The sequence below is a fragment of the Amblyomma maculatum genome, chromosome 1 (genome assembly GCF_055883805.1).
Source record: "Amblyomma maculatum isolate TAMU_Amacu chromosome 1, ASM5588380v1, whole genome shotgun sequence".
Taxonomy (NCBI): Eukaryota; Metazoa; Arthropoda; class Arachnida; order Ixodida; family Ixodidae; genus Amblyomma; species Amblyomma maculatum.
In genome coordinates, this window is record NC_139344.1 from 322,688,946 (window position 1) to 322,705,079 (window position 16,134).

Consider the following 16,134-nt stretch of genomic DNA (forward strand, 5'->3'; position numbering starts at 1 on the left):
CTTCAGGCCTTATTCTCGCCATCGGTTTTTTCCTCCGGTCGCCTCCATTGTACCGGCACCTGACAGAGGTGGGGCGGCGACGAAGCTCCGCCCCACGCTGGACGGTCCAGTCAGCGCGGTCATGCTTCTATAACTTGACGACACGTCATGGTTTGCGTGTAGCTGCGAGCTAGAGAGCCAGTGGCACTAATCGCCTCAAGTGAGTCCGCTTGCAGACGGTGATGTGTAAGCACGGAAGAGGGGAAGAAAATTGTGCATATATTTAGTGCCCCAAAAAGTGCCCGCTGCCAACTGACAACAGACACTGGTTTTAATTCATTTTGCAATAAACAGAGTGTCCCAACTAAACATGGCTATGGCCGGACTCAAGCGGCGGTAGCTCATTCTTTAGAAAGCGCGCACTGCTGGCGCTAGAGTCTAGCTGTGGCTCGACTTCTGAGAGAGCTGTATGAATTCGCTTTTGTAGACTGCCTGGTTTTCCGGGGTCTTTTCGGCACCTTGAGGGTCCAAAAAATTGGCCGGCAACTGTACCTGTAAAATTGGAAAGAGCTAAGCTTTTAGTTTGCCGTAATTAATTGTAAAGGCAAATATTGTTTAATCAGCACTGTCCACAAATTCCAGTTCTATCCTTTCATTACTTAATAGACCTTATGCAAAATTGCTGCCATCTGTCGAACATTGCGTGACGCGATGTTGAAGAGTTGAGTGAGTTGGCCGCGCTGTGCTGCTGTGGCTGCTGCGGTCACACTAGCTGCGTCTGTATAGTGCTGTTGCTTTCATGCTATTTGCTCGCATTCTTGATCATGTACGGGTTTTCAAGCGCCTTTTTTCATTTTGACATGGTCAGTGACTGTCATTCTTTTTACCAAATGACAGCAAAATGCTGCCTACATTCCCACTTTACTTCACCAAGCCGTACTGTGCTGCTAAAAACTTCTTGCGAATGCCAACATCAGCATAGCTAGAACGGCAAACCCCGCATTGCCACTTCTAATTTCCCTTTCTACTCCGGCAGATTCCTTAATACACTGCTCAAATACTTGTCCATGAATGGTTGATATTGCTTCCGCGTGTAAAACATGTTTGTGATGTCTGCCACCGCAGTAGGTTTTCGAGTCCATCGCGGGCCAGGTTCAACATGTTATTGCGCCTTGCGTTCAGCCTCGACCATTGACGTTCCATAGTATGTTGTGCGAATACGCGTACTCAAAGGAGTTTGATGCAATTTTTTTTAATTAATATAGGATCGGTGCCTAACACAGCGCTGCGATGGACGTGGAAGCATTCACAGCGCGCACACTACTGTTCCTATGCCCTCTCTAAACCTTTAATGGCAGGTTATCTCGTGTGTGTAAACAGCTAAACAACAATTGCTAACGACGGAAATTTGCCAGCAAAACAAAACAGGTTAACAAAGTGATCCCGTGCGTGCTCATCCTACTTAGAGAGCTGCTGTCCCTGTCACATCGTGGCTCTGTTTCGTGAAAATTAATGCATTAGCAGATACATTATCGATAGAAAATCAATACCTTAGCCTGCGTAGTCTCATCGCAGAGGTCTGCCTCTACGCAATGTCAAGCGTGGACGCATATTCAAGCTTTATATCGTGGATTTAAAATTTTGAATTTGAATTAGAAAAAGAAAACCAGTCTGGCACCTTCGAAGTACAGCAACATTTTCTATCTAGGTACTTGGATGTATGCTTATTTCGAAAATCTGTGAACAGCTTGTACGCATACAGGAGTAAATTCGGGGGTGAGTTGGCGCAATAAGTAAATCAGGAGCAACACTCTTGGCGATATCTTACGCGAAAAGGCTATGTGAAATCCTTATACAGAAAAATATAACGCACTGTGGGCAGTATATTTTGTCTCCCTTGGCACCGAGTAGAAATATAAAATCTTTAAAAGCTGGCTAAATAACATACCATTTAACAATTTAGGTGCACCGTGCAACGAAAGTGCACCTACAGCGCGAGAACCATGGGACAGCAGATTAACTCAAGATCAATCGAAAAAGAAAACAAAACTCGGTGGATTTAACTTCCAGCTTTTTTTTTGACGTAACCTTATTATTATTATTTTGCGTACAGCAAAGGACACAACAATATGTCAGTATTATCGGTGACAACGAGCATTAAACCTGCGGCCACGCAACTCCCTATACTATTCCGCCTGCTGCTTCAGAAAAGCACTCACTGGTCGCTAGATGGCAGCACTTTTGCATAAGGTCTATAAATAGAGGCGTGCAAATATTCGGAATTTTGAACATAAATCGAATATGTTTGTTATTCGATTTGAAAATCTGATGTTCAGAGTTTTCCAAATATTTGATGATTACTGGATACACTGAAAATTTTTGAATATGCGAATGCTGCCGTTTAAAGTCCTCAGATACAGTAAAACCTCGTTAATTTGAGATCCGTTAATTTGAAAGTTTTGATCATTCAAACTAAGGGCGCGGTCCTGGGTGACAGCAGTGTGAGGTCAGACACTCGTTGATTTGGACATGGGCAGGCCTCACACTGGTTAATCCGGACAGGGGTTTGCGCCAGGGTACGAGTGTTGAAACACTTAAATAGGCCTCCCTGAACCTGAATTCCACGGAAAAGTGTTAGCCACGCACTTGGTGTGCGCTGTATAAGGAATAATGATTATCGGAAGTCCTTAATTTCTAAACTAAAGCTCATTCACATAGTTTGATTTTGCTTTTCTTAACTTTGTGCCATTCCGTGGCTGCGATCGGGCACGCATATTGGCAATCGCGTCGTTTTGGATGCTTCACTTGGGATGGCATCACATTGCTCTAACGCATATATGCCTTGCGTGCATTCATACGCTGCTGCCGTCTCTTCAGAGCAATGTTCCACTGCTTGGACTGTACGGTGAAGCACCCTGAAAGCTCAATGGGGTGGTTTTGGGAAAAGGAACCATCGCTATTGCATCACGCTGCAAAAAAAAAGAAAAAAGAAAGAAATGGCTGTGGAGGCCTTTATGATTTTGGAGCGGTTGTTCTATGCTCCCAATAGTGGTGCAAAGCAAAGCACTTGACTAAGCCGGGAAAAAATGTCTTTCTCACTTTGGTCTCATCTCAAATGCAGACAAGCATTGTGCAGGTGCTCATCAGATAAAGTTATTGTGATGCAAACAGTTTTTGCGGTTTTTTTCAGGCCCATTTGATTATATGAACTCTTGGTTAACTTCAACATTTGTTTTTGGTCCCTTCAAGGCCAAATGAATGAGTGTTTACTATATTCAGTAACGCTATTACAGCTCCATTCGGTTTCTTGCAGGTACATCCTGTACTGTAAGCAGGTATTTTGACTCCCGTATAAAATTTATAGCCTAACTTTCAGTAGGGTACACGCTTCTGTGCAATTCTAGTTCGTTTGCAAATACCATGCGCATTCTGAAATAAACTAGATGAACAATATTTACTGTTCTTGATTTTTCTATTCTTTCTTTCACTGATCACATATCTACTATGCGAAGGCATATTTCTAATATTTATATTCTATATATATATTAGGAAATTTCAATATATATAGTACGTCCATAATAGTAAAGCCTAGGCGGCTGACTGATCTGTAAGTTACATAGAATGATTGCACTGCTGATACATTAACAGCTCAGTAGCATCGATACCGTAAACTGTTGTGACAATACTCAGACATGCATTCTTGAAATATTGGTTGGGCCAAAATATTTTTATTTTACGTGATAGGCACCATGTGTTTGTGACCGCTTATCTTGAAAGATCATTGTGAAATCAGTCCACTTAAAACCCCATATAGAGGACATAAGTCTGTGGTGGCATGGCACATTGGACACCGTGATGGTTTGTGCTGCCTTGTGCTGGGTGCAATTTTGCCACTGATTGCCAGTGCTGACGCATGCCACCTCTTTTGCTGGTCTCAAAGTTTGGAGTAGAGCAGGTCCCTTTTCCTAGGGCAAAACCCTCCCTCTTCCTTCTGTTAGCGGTACCCTCGGCTACTGTGCACCACTGTGGAGACTGCTGCTGCTGCCAGTGCTGCTTTGCGGATGCAATCATAGGACCAAAGCTCGCATGTTTCTTCTCAGCTATGTTTGCTATTACGCATTCTGCTACAGAGCACCCCCCTTACATTGAAACCGAGTATTATTCAGTTAGTTTGCATCCACAGGTGGCCTACGTTTTTACTATGCACAATAAGTACACAGGAATCTTTTTTTTTTTGTCTCAAAACTTTTATGTTGAAAGCTTTTGTTTTTTTTGTGCCTTCAAGTTTAATAGAGTTTACTGTAATTTAAACGCACTTGGCTTTAAGACAAATGCTGATAAATTATTGTGGCACCAAGCAGATGGTGTTAGAACTTAAGCCATTAGGCACTTATTTCAATTTATTTTGCATGTGTAGCACAGGGGTTACTTCGAGTTTTAGTAATGGTTTGCATTAAAGGAAAAGCAAATCATTTTGCACATTCTCATAGCATTCACTTTGGGACATTAAACCTCTACAAACCAAACCACAGAAACCATTTTCACTTCCTTGTTAGTTTCATCGTTACTTTTTGGAAGGCAAAAGCAGCAGTGCAAGTGTTGCTTTGTACTTGAGCCATGGCATGTAATGTTCCACACATTGTTGTGAGATGCAAAACCAGAGATTTTTTGTGGGATTTTCTTTCAGACTTGTTTTGCTCAGCGTCAGTGGCCTGCCTTATTCACGCTGATGTCTCACAGTCAGAAGTCTGCACTTTCAAAGCTTTCAAGTAAGAATGCTTTTTTTTAAAGTTACAATTCACGCTGAACTTCCTTGCTGTTTGCTTTAACCCTTATGATAGTTTACAGACTCAAGGGTGGAAGTGCTGCTCCAAATCGCTTTTCTTGCTCCATCCTGCTCCAAAGCACAATAATGATCCAAAATTGCACCAAACCGGCTGCCTCAATACTTTGTCATCAAATTTAGTGCAACGCAATTTGCCACACAGTGGGCTTACAAAAAAATGTGATCTGATGCAGTTTGATTAAACGACTGTGAGAAGCGCAGCAGGCTGATGGCATGCTGTGAGTTGCATGCACACAGTATAGGAGGCCGCTATAGTCAAAAGCGCACTGAAAAACACACAAAGAACGAAGAAAAAACAGGACACTTTGTTGCTGTTTGTTATGTTTTCAGTGCGCTTGTTTTCCCCTTCCAAAGCTATGCACCATCAGCCCAGATACAAGTTTTGTTTAATTATCAACATATTGCTGCAAAGCTTTGTCATGTCAGATTTGCTTGTTCATGGTTGAAGGGATCAGCGTGCAGATCATCACTTTGTTTTTGTCAGGTGATGCTATCAGATATATCTGGAATGTTTCTAGCCACGCGCAATAGGTTGTGGGCTGTTCGGGGTTGTTGTGAACGAATAGCATGCTAAAGTTCTTGGTCACATTTAAACTGAATATGGTAGGGAATAGCGGGCATTCTGTTCTTCCACGATTGCTGAGAGTGCTTCTTGCTGCTGAAGCTTCCGTGTTATTGTTTTATTTGTGGGTTGATGTCAGCCTAATGTCTTCGGAAGCTTTTTGCTGTCTTGATGTTTGGCGGGCTGCCATCATCACACTGCGGCAGTATCAAATTATTTTGAGACCTCTTTTGAGTTCGATATATTTGGGTTCAAGTAGTCACAATTGTTTGTGCAATGCCAATATCATATACATAGTTGTTTTTATATCTGCTGATTACATAATTGCAAGAAAGATAGTCCGAGTTAAGAATAAAGTGTGCTGACATATGAGATTCGTTGAATACTGTAGGTAGAAGAGAAAATGTCTGGGCATCTCTCAAAAGAGTTGCTGTGAATGCTGAAAATATGACATGTAAAACTATTTTGCTGAAATTTGCTGCTGGGAAATCTAATTTGTTGAAGCTAGCTTAACGATAAGACAAATATGCCACAGCTAGGTGCCTTAACTTCTTAGTGTCGCATTTTTGAAGCGACAGCGTTTAAGGCCTTGTTCTTCCGAAAATCTGGTCCTGATGTTGGTGTTAGCATTGGTGTTGTGAGCGAAAAAATGGGTATGCACGTGGCAGGTGGTAGTGGGCTGGTGGCATTGCTGGGTGCTGATCTGTTGTTGTTTGTGTGACGAGACCGCATGACATAGCTAATTAGCTACTCTTAAACCATGCAGCCATGTTTGTATGGCTTTAAGCTGGGCTTCATATCTACATTGGTTGGTTTTGTACTTAATATAATAGCTAATGAGCATGTGTGAGATTATAAAGGCACAAATTAAGGATTAGTGATTAAGCGACTAGTGAAGCGCATGTACACGAACGAGGATCTGAAAGAGGCACCACAGGCAAGAACCATTAATGCTGTTGCCTCATATCCTTCAAAGTCAAAACCAAGCATGTACACGAACGAGGATCTGAAAGAGGCACCACAGGCAAGAACCATTAATGCTGTTGCCTCATATCCTTCAAAGTCAAAACCAAAGTATTTTATTCAGGCAGCAGGTGCCTAGGAGGCAGAAATAAAGGCAATAAATGCCTGTCTGAGTGCCGGCCCCTTTCCCCCCACGTGCACACATCATTCAACAGTGCAGCAGCATACAAAGCAGCAAGGTTTCGGCACTTTTCCACAGTAACATTACAGCAAAATAATACAAGGGTTATCCCAAAAGTAAGGTCTCCAAAGAGCTGCGGCCACAGGGAAACTATTTGCATGGCTGCTTGCCATACTGCTGTGTTCATTATTTCCTGTCTTCCAAACAAGCCATGACTCAGCGTGAAAGGGACTAATCAGTCTTGGCATGGCAGCCATTTGAAATGCAGCTCCCGTTTTTCTTTACGGCCAAGTGCGACGTTCGCGCAGTTATTCGATTTTTGAATGCAAAATGAGTTCAAGCAATCGAAATTCATGTCCAATTTACGGAATTGTATGGAGAGTTGTGCATGGATGTTAAAAATGTCCGCGAGTGGTGTATGGAGTTCGCCACTGGTCGCACTGAAATCCACGACGAAGAAAGAAGCGGGATACCGTCAATTTCTGATGAGACAGTCGCGAAGGTCGATGAAATGGTGCGGCAAAATCAGAGGATCACACTCGACGAACTCTGCACATTGGTTCCTGGCGTTCTTAGCAGAACTATGCTCATAGGATTTTGACAGCAAAGTTGAAATATAGCAAGGTGTGTGCAAGATCGGTTCCACGAATGCTCTCAGACGACCAGCAACGGCAACGCATTGACTCATCTCGCGAATGTCTTCCATGTTATGGAGATTGAAAGGCCACCTTTTTAGATGACATTGTCACGGGTGACAAAACCTGGGCGTTTCACGTCACACCTGAGACCAAGAATAACGGGAGTGGCGGCATTTTTCTTCACCCAAGCCGCGAAAATTCAAGCGAGCGGCAAAGTCATGGCAACTGTGTTTTGGGATGCATGGCGGTGAGCTTGTATGACATGGCATACAAAAACTTCCCCAGCGTCTGCAAAAATGCATAGACTGCAACGGTGATTACATGGAAAAGTAGAATGGTCTGCCTTTTAAGTGATTTGTAAATTGCCTGAAGTAAGCATTTTTTTAGATTTATAAAAGAACTGGAGACCTTAATTTGGGATGACCCTCGTATAATAGGACTGATAGCGAAACCAGATATTAACAATGCAGCTATATAATGTCACTTATTCATAAATACAGGGAAATAGACATTGATCATCTAAACACATTTATAAAGAGCCTATGTTGAGTGTGTCACTTGGCACTCTGAAGAAAAGAAAGAATAAAAACGCTCACTTTTGTGTGCAGAATGTATGCATTTATGTTTTTTTAAATGCTTGCAGTGACATTTCTGGAATGATATTAATAGCTTGGTCATGTTTAATCAAGAAGTCAGGAATATGGTATGATAATTCTTGTGCTCTATAGTTTGTATGCATCTTATCCTTGCTATAAGTGGTTGTATAGGTGATCTTTATGGAGATACTATCTAAGAATCGTGATATATGCAACATGTGAGGTGCTCTCGAAAAATTACTCCAATGAACTTGTGGGATTGAATGCTCTCTATGTGTTCATCGCCAAAATGAATAGAGATTTCTTTAATGCATTTGTTTTCTTGGTCTGAACTTAATATATCTTGTTTCGTTCTTGTTAAGTGCTAATTTATTATCATTCAGACATATCAAAAGTTTTCTTTAGCCAGTTACTTGCTTGTCTTTCAATATTTACTATATCTGCTCTTGAAAAAAGTATGCTAGTATCATCTTAACCTTATCATCTTAGGTTTTATCTTAAAGGCAGAACTTATTGTGAAATTTTCTTTTCTTTAGTTGCTTTGCCCGCACTGTGTAAATCTCAAGTCATTTATGGTAATGTACAGGCTTATATTAAGCTTGGTGTTGAAGTTGCTGCAGTGTTTAATGTTTAATTTCGTTTACTGAAATATTGTTAAGGTCCATTGTCAGTGTTTTTGTTTTACTGATTTGGAAGCACATCAGAGGTTTGTTGCTTTTTGTATGCACAGCATAAATTATGCACATAATGCATAAGTGTATGCACAGCATAAATTAATGTCATTGCAACTCCCATGCTAGCAAACCAGAACTGGAAGAAGGTATGTGTTTCTATAACCCACTCATAAAAACTTGTTTCGGCCGGCACTGCAAAACTTCAGAGTTCATCATCATGGAACCCCTATTGTTGTTCGCAAGCTAGTTATTATATGTTCATGAACTGATTACTTGTTCCTTTTCGTGAATGTTAGGCTGTGGCAGCAACAAGGATCAGCTGGAGCGCTGGCAAGCATTTGGTGAGCAGCTGCGCAAAGCTGAAGTTCAAGTGCGCCAGGCTGAAAATAAGCTCACGTTTGCCTTTGTTGAGGTAAGCAGCATTCACACATTCCCCTGCAACCCTTAAATATCTTGAATTTTTGAAAACCTGGGAATCCTGGGCAAGAGGAGCAGGAAGTGTATCTAGAAAGATTTATGCCCTGTGGAAGAGAAAGATCAAGTGGACAACCCATGGCCTTGCTCTAGTGGGGTTGTCATTTTGGGTCTTGCCCATCCTCTTCCACTGTTCCCTCTGAGGTCCTCCTAGTTGAGATATATTCTTGCTTTTTGGAATTAGACTAGATGGAGCTGTTGATATAACAGAGTGAAGGGCCAGATTTCACAGAAAATCGAGCATTGGCATTGACATTTTGAGCTAAAAATCGCTGGCATGCAGGTAGGTGGTAGTTGTCAAATCACATGGCCAGGTACCGGTTTGTCAGTGGGTTGTATGACGTCACAAGGGGACAGGACATCAAGTTTGCCGAAGTTGCCAACTCGGGTAGGCCTTGTGAGATGGGAGTTGAACTGGGACCCTTGGATCCCGAGAGTTGGACGGGCTACACTTGTGCCACGCAGGCACGATTGCATGGTTTTTGTTAAAGCAGGGCTTTATACTCATGTCGGGTGGTCTTTCGTGTAATATGATAGCTTATGACTATGCTATTTAGTATGTGTGATATAATAGAGGCACAGATTAAGGGATTTGGGATTAAGCGAGTAGCAAAGTGCTTGTACTTGAACGAAGGTCTACAAGGAGCGGTGGAGATGGAAGCCATTAACTTTTTCGTGTAATACGCACACAGGGGGAGCTTAAGCGTTCTGCTAACTTGTACGTCAAATTTATGTGAAATAACGGACAGTGGGGGAATTAGCAGTAAAACGGTGTGCCAGTGGAGGAACTAGTACAATGAATTAAGTTGCCTGAAGTGCTCAAGCATATCTCCAGATTGGGAGCACGCAGAAGCAGCTGTGTTATTGAAAATTTCATGTATTCATTAAGAACCACTCAATATGCCTGCATGGGATTCACGCGATGCAACAAAATTTTCCTTGAAAAGATGTGGCGCCCAAAGCAGACAACACACAGATAGAGAGACAGGACAGGTGCATCCTATGTGCGTGCTGTTCGTTTTTGGCACTATATCTTTTCAAGGGAATGTGCACCAGCAAGCCCCTCAGCGAGTATTATTGATCAACACACAGCTGTAGGCAGAAAGTCACAGGCATGTCAGAAAAGGACTGGAGACGGGGCCTGCCAACTTGCCATAAGAAAAAAAGAAAAGAAGGTGAAACTGCTAGAAAGTTTAACATTTTTGGGAGCCGCCAGATAAGCCTCTTCAGGGAGGCTATGGTTTGAATGTTTGAAGACCTCTTCTTGTTCAGGCAGACAGTAATCGTCCAAAAGGTCAGGCAAAAGGAAGCAGAGATGGTGGCCATGGAGGAAACAAAAGTAAAAGTATTTCTAGTTTGCTGGATCCCAAATAGATTTCTTGCCGCTCTTGATGATTGTCTCTTTTGGTTCTTGAAATCCAGATATTTCAGAAAAATTATTTTATACTGACGCTTCACAAACTTTAAAACAGAGGAGACATGCTCCGAAGCTCAAACCTTGTGTGCGTAACCAATAAATTGAGTCTAATTACCACTGTGGTCAAATTTCCTAGAAAGAAAGCATGAAACTCACTGAAAATATCACAGTTACTTATGGCACGATGAAGATAGTATATACTTTTGAGCCCTCGCTGCTGTCCACTTTGTTGCCATTGTATTTGTAACATGACCCAGCACTACTGGGTGATTGTCCCAATTGACTGCTTGAAATATGATGCGTGAAGTGACAATGAGCAGGCAGAAGAAAGGAAGATGAAGTGCTAGCCACCACAATGACTGGAAAAAAATTAGTTGTGGTTTAACTCTGGTTAAACCTAGTGGAATTGCGATAGCAACGGGAGCTTCTTTTGCCTGCTACATTAATCCCCTATCACGCCTTATCAGTGTAAGGCGCTACATTATTGGGGACACTTAAGCACATCCTTTAAAAGTATGACGCGAGGGCGTAAGCTACCAGCCCACATATGAACGAGAAGGGTTCAATGCTGCTGAACCGAATGTGGAGCAAAAGCATTAGCTGCGGGTGACCGAGCGTTCTTCGTCTTCTTCATCTTCGTCTTCTTCGTCTTAGTCTTCTTCGCGGCTGTTCAAGGTCAAACGTGGCCCTTCCCGGGACTATGCGACAGGCTGAAACCTGGCGTAGTATTGCTGTCACAATAAAATTGATTACTGTTTGCCCCATGGAGCGTCAGGTGCTGCGCTTACCATTTGCCAGAGACCAAGGTCCATAGACATGCCATTTGGCGTGGGTAGGGGTGCTACCTTAGATTTTAATAGTTGTGGGATCAAATCTTCGTCATGGTTTTGGTGAGATCTGTTCCAAGCTTTTCCTTGTTGTCTTGTGTTGTGGCTAGGGCTAGGGACGAGGCTGAGGTCAGCGGTTGGTCTAGTTGGGTCAAGTTGGGTCAAGTTGAACTGGTATAGAGCTGGGCTATAGAGTTCTGGTAGCCACGGCCGGTGACCAAGACAACTTAAAGGCTTTGTTCTAGGGACAGAATGAAAAGGTATGGCATATGCCTGCACCACCACCAAGATGCTACATGGTGCAGGCGATGTAACATGTTGGCATGATGGAAACAGGATGATATGATGGCATGATGATGAGATATACGACCAGTGGGCCTGGCATGAGCATTCTACCCCGCGCCTGTGCCCGCTTCATCATTTTTGAATTTACCGGTATCTTAGAAACTTCTTGTCTCACGTTTATTCGGGAATTTCGGGGTACCCATTGTACCAGAGGGTTGCTATCGTAGATCACATGGAGTTGGCTGAAAGTTGCTTATTTAGGCTGCTATAGGTATTATTTAGATTATATGCTTGTTTTTTTTAGCTGTGTTGAAAATTATGTTGCCCTTAGGTTGCTAGTGTGGTTCAACATACTGATAATGGGAATTATGCTTTGTTGCCTCTTGTGTAGGGTTCCCTGGTACATGCTCTGAAGCAGGGCTCCTGGGTCCTTTTGGATGAGATCAACCTGGCTGAAGGGGAGTCCTTGGAGAGCTTGGCCCCTGTTTTGGATGGGAGCTCACCGGTTCTGTTTGAAAGAGGGTACTGTGCATGGCAGCTTTCTTGGCGATACGATACCTCTTATGCATGATCATCGTATCACAAACCTGGGCCCGCTTGCACGAAGCAGTGAAGTCGGTCTTGATTCCAGTCTAGTCTTATTCGCAATCTAGACCCCCTCTTTGAATGGAGGAAAGGAAATGCGCATAGTATATGACTAGGTGGCGTGCCCGGTAACAAATTGAGGTGTTCCTTTCCTATCCGGAATGCTAAGAGAGGATTTTGCAGTCTGAACACCATTTCTTGGTATTGAGGATAAGGAAGGTGCTTAAATGTCTCAGCTTGCTGTGGGGCATCACCTGCGTCATTTATGCACCTGTACTTGATCACTTGAAATGCTATGTAAATTAGTTTAGTAGTGTTCGGGGCTTCACAAGGCCACTCACTTGGCTGGACTTTACTGCATAACTTTCCTTCTGAATGAGGTTATATATATACATACTAGGAAGTAATGTCTGTCTTTTTTGCAGTGACCATGAACCAGTTGAAAGGCACCCTGAATTTCGGCTGTTTGCTTGTATGAACCCTGCCACAGATGTAGGCAAGAAAGATCTGCCTGCAGGGATTCGAAGCCGGTGAGTGAAGGGAAAATTTTTTTTTTTAGCAGTTTTGATACCTGTGCTTCTCTTTTCAGTGCAGTTTTATACTCGCATAATGGCTAAAGGGTACCCCCAGCTTTAAAAAAAAATAATTCCATTATTTTAATGTTATCCGGCACCATTAAGTTCACTGTGTTTCTGGTGCTTCTTACTGTTCACATTGCAGTTATGAGTACATTTCATTTTCTTAAGACTTTATGCACTGATTTAACTTTTTTATGCTTCTTAGGATCTGTAAAAATCAATGTCGTCAGCTTGCTATCTATTATGCGTCTTTGTGTTAATGTACTGTACTGCTGCCGCCGCTGCCCTCAGTCAGCTAGGGGTGGTTTCAACGTGCGATGATTGGTGCACTGAACTGTGGCTTCTCCACATGACAGCACCATCATATTTAAAACAAGCGTACCAAACCGAAAGCCGCTTTCAAGCAGACTTGACGTTCATCTGATCATACTGTTTTGCAACGTTTCTGCTGCCAGCAGATGGCCAAGGATGATCAGCCGACTTGGCTCCATGCACACAAAGTTATCATGAGAGCACCGTCAGGAGAAACACCCTTTGCAAAGGCGTGGCGTGCAATTTGACAAATTGCATGTCCTGTCCACTGGATTTTATAAATGTGAATAACAGTGCTATACTTAATATGCCTGGAAGTTCCAAGAGGACATTCAGGTAGTTTGATATTGGCAACAATTTGATATATCTGGGTTCGGCTGTATTGTTTTTTTTATTTGGATGCAACAAGTTTACTTTTTCTGAATGCGAGAAGAAAATCATAATGGGAATGGCAGCTTTACAGAGGTTTATTTGGAGGAGCCCTTGGAAGAGAGCGACCTGAAGCTGGTGGTGGGTGCCTACTTGTCTGGTTGTGGTGCACCACTGCTGAAATCCTGCGTGTCTCTCTACCTGAGCTTGAGGAAAGCCGCACAAGAGAGCCTGGCTGATGGCACGGGCAACCGTCCCCACTACAGCCTGCGAACCCTTTGCCGTGCACTGCGCCATGCAGCTTCCGACCCCTGTGGCAGTTGGCCACACTCTCTCTACCAGGTCCGTGCTTTAGCTGCTGTTTTATAACAACCTTGTAAAGCGGTCAGTGATAGCTAGTGATAGCTACCATGGCATCCTGTTTAGAAGCTGTCAATATGAAGTTCCAATTCTTGTGGTCTTGTTGTGATACGATGACAAATGGCATGGGGAAAATTTTGCTGGCCCCATAACTCAAAACATTACTCAGAAAGGGGGCGGGGGGGGCATGAAAATCAAATTACAGTAAAATCTCAGTGATACGAATCCGGTTGATACGAATTTTACGAATTCACGAAATTCCCCAACTATAGTGCATTGTCTACAATGTGCAAAATTTCGGATGGCCCGAACACTCTCCTGTGCCACTACGAATGATACAACGCGCGAACTACAACTACAACCTTGAGCACTATGCACTGCCTGCACATCGTTGACTCTGCGATCGCCAGCCGCGCTGTATGTATGCATCTTGAGCAGTTTGCGGTGACGCGTGGTCCGCACTCCTCCGACGTCGCAATTTTCTGTCCGGCTCACGGCGCGAAAAGCGTTCAGCGGCGCGTGGCCCACAAACCACAGACATAGCAACCGCCGTAACTGGCGGCGGCGTACGCAGCGGGTGCGCACGGACCGGACATCGCTGGCTTCGCGATCGCGATCCGCGAGCAGTTTGCGGGGCCGTGCAGCGCGAGAAGTACGCGGAGGTAGGCGGGCCGCACATCACTGGCATTGCGATCGTTCCACACCGCGAAAGGTTTGCAGCGGTGCGCGGCCATGAGTAGCAGTCGGCGGCGCACGCGGCGGTGGGCGCACACGGGCCGCTAATGGTAGGCTTCGTGACCGCTAGTCGCACTATACGCACCGCGAGCAGTTTGCAGTGCTGCGCGGCTGGCATGTTGCCATCTCTTTTAGTGCTGTACGCACCGCGAGAAGTTCGCGGAGGCACACAGCCCGCGCGTCGTCGACGTTACGATTGCCTGTCGCGCTGTGTGCGCTGCTAGTGGCGAGCTCTGATCGCGCGACCGTAATTAATTTTTTTGGACGTAAATAGATCTGTGCGACTGCCTTTCCTATGCTTCTGCATATTTAATTTCGTTCGTTTTGGTGATACGAATGTTCGGATGAAACGAATGTTTTCACGACCCCATGAGATTCGTATCACCGAGGTTCTACTGTACTGGGCTGCTGTTATTGTGCTTATTTCTTCATCTACATTTGTGTCACCATAGCGTAAAAACCCGTGTATAATATGAACCCGCATATAAATATGGGATGTAATTTCGGGATATCAAAAACAGAAGAAAGTTTTCGCCTGCGTATAATGCGAGAAAGGAAAGAGCAGCAAAGTATTTATTTGCACTACATTTCGCAGTTGCCCCACGAAGCCTATGCGCTCCGGGCTTTTGCGTCCAATGCCACCCTGCACCAGGTGTCGAGCGTCAAATAATGCCATGAACCATCATGTGCCGGTGCTGATTCACTTTTTTTCTTGCGCCGACATGCTTGATCAGAGAATTTCACGTTTTTCTAAAACTAGTAGGCCACTTCCAGCTTGGACGGCGATGAACGAGCAGCCGGCCATCATGCTCCGTGCCGCGCGCAGGCGCATGGCATGTGCGCCCAGGAAACGTTCTCAAATTCGGGATTTTCGCGATCATCGTGTATCGTCTGCTGAAAGTCTCTTGCTGGAGACATTTTTCAATACAAACTCTCATCGGTACCTTAAATGCACTCGGTATTCCCCATTTGCTCGAAAGTGAAAATGACGCGCTCCTTGGGAATACTGGTGAAGCACCTGTGATTCGGCTGTTGGGCATGGCCAGCATGGCTGGGGAGGCCTGTGAGTGTGTGTGTGCGCAACGTGCCGAACAATCTTTCCGCCATCCCTACATCATGTGAAGTGCAAACAACTTCCTTCTAGTCGTGTGTGTGTCGCGGCCACCGTGGTCGTGAGGATCGCGGGATTAGTGTGGTGAAACTGAAACCACCGAAACAGTAGGTGCCACCGCTAGGCAGTGCTTTCTCTGGTTGGAAGCCTGATGCTGATAGCGCTGCCGAAACTGCGAATTTAGGAGTAAATATGTTCGGATCCGCATATAATACGAGGCGGAAATATACGACATGACAAAAATTGGGAAGAAAATCTCGTATTAATATGCAGGTTTCTGCAGTATATTTCCTTGCCATACTAGCTTCATAGTTTAGTACGGAAGCTTTCGGCTGATGGCCGCACAGCAGATTACAATAGGGGGCCTGGGGAGGAATGGTAAGCTTAGCTTCAAAGTATGCCGCTTTGATAATCTCATTTTGGAGAATGTCATACATTTGGATGCCACGACTGTAAGCACTTACTTCAAATTCAAGGCTGAGGAGAAAAAATGAGACGCTGTTGATACTCATAAGCTTTAGGCCTGTTGATAACCATATAAAAAAGCATAGTTGTAGAGCTTTTGTCTCGAAGGCTTCATGCATTTGCGATCTGTATGATTGCTTCAGTGTAGTTACTGGGTGTTCACATTGTGACTGTCTG

At 44.0% G+C, this 16,134-nt stretch overlaps 1 protein-coding gene across 3 annotated transcripts in view; it reads left to right on the top strand.

Annotated features, from left to right (window-relative positions):
* LOC146207283 (midasin) overlaps positions 1 to 16,134 on the top strand; it is a 261,721-nt gene that overhangs the window by 33,851 nt on the left and 211,736 nt on the right. For all 3 annotated transcript variants that reach the window (XM_084581249.1, XM_084581150.1, XM_084581196.1), the window contains exons 11-15: positions 4,667 to 4,748; positions 8,736 to 8,851; positions 11,834 to 11,964; positions 12,453 to 12,557; positions 13,373 to 13,628. In XM_084581249.1, the coding sequence (XP_084437375.1) occupies positions 4,667 to 4,748; positions 8,736 to 8,851; positions 11,834 to 11,964; positions 12,453 to 12,557; positions 13,373 to 13,628 (690 nt within the window). The remainder of the gene's footprint in view (positions 1 to 4,666; positions 4,749 to 8,735; positions 8,852 to 11,833; positions 11,965 to 12,452; positions 12,558 to 13,372; positions 13,629 to 16,134) is intronic.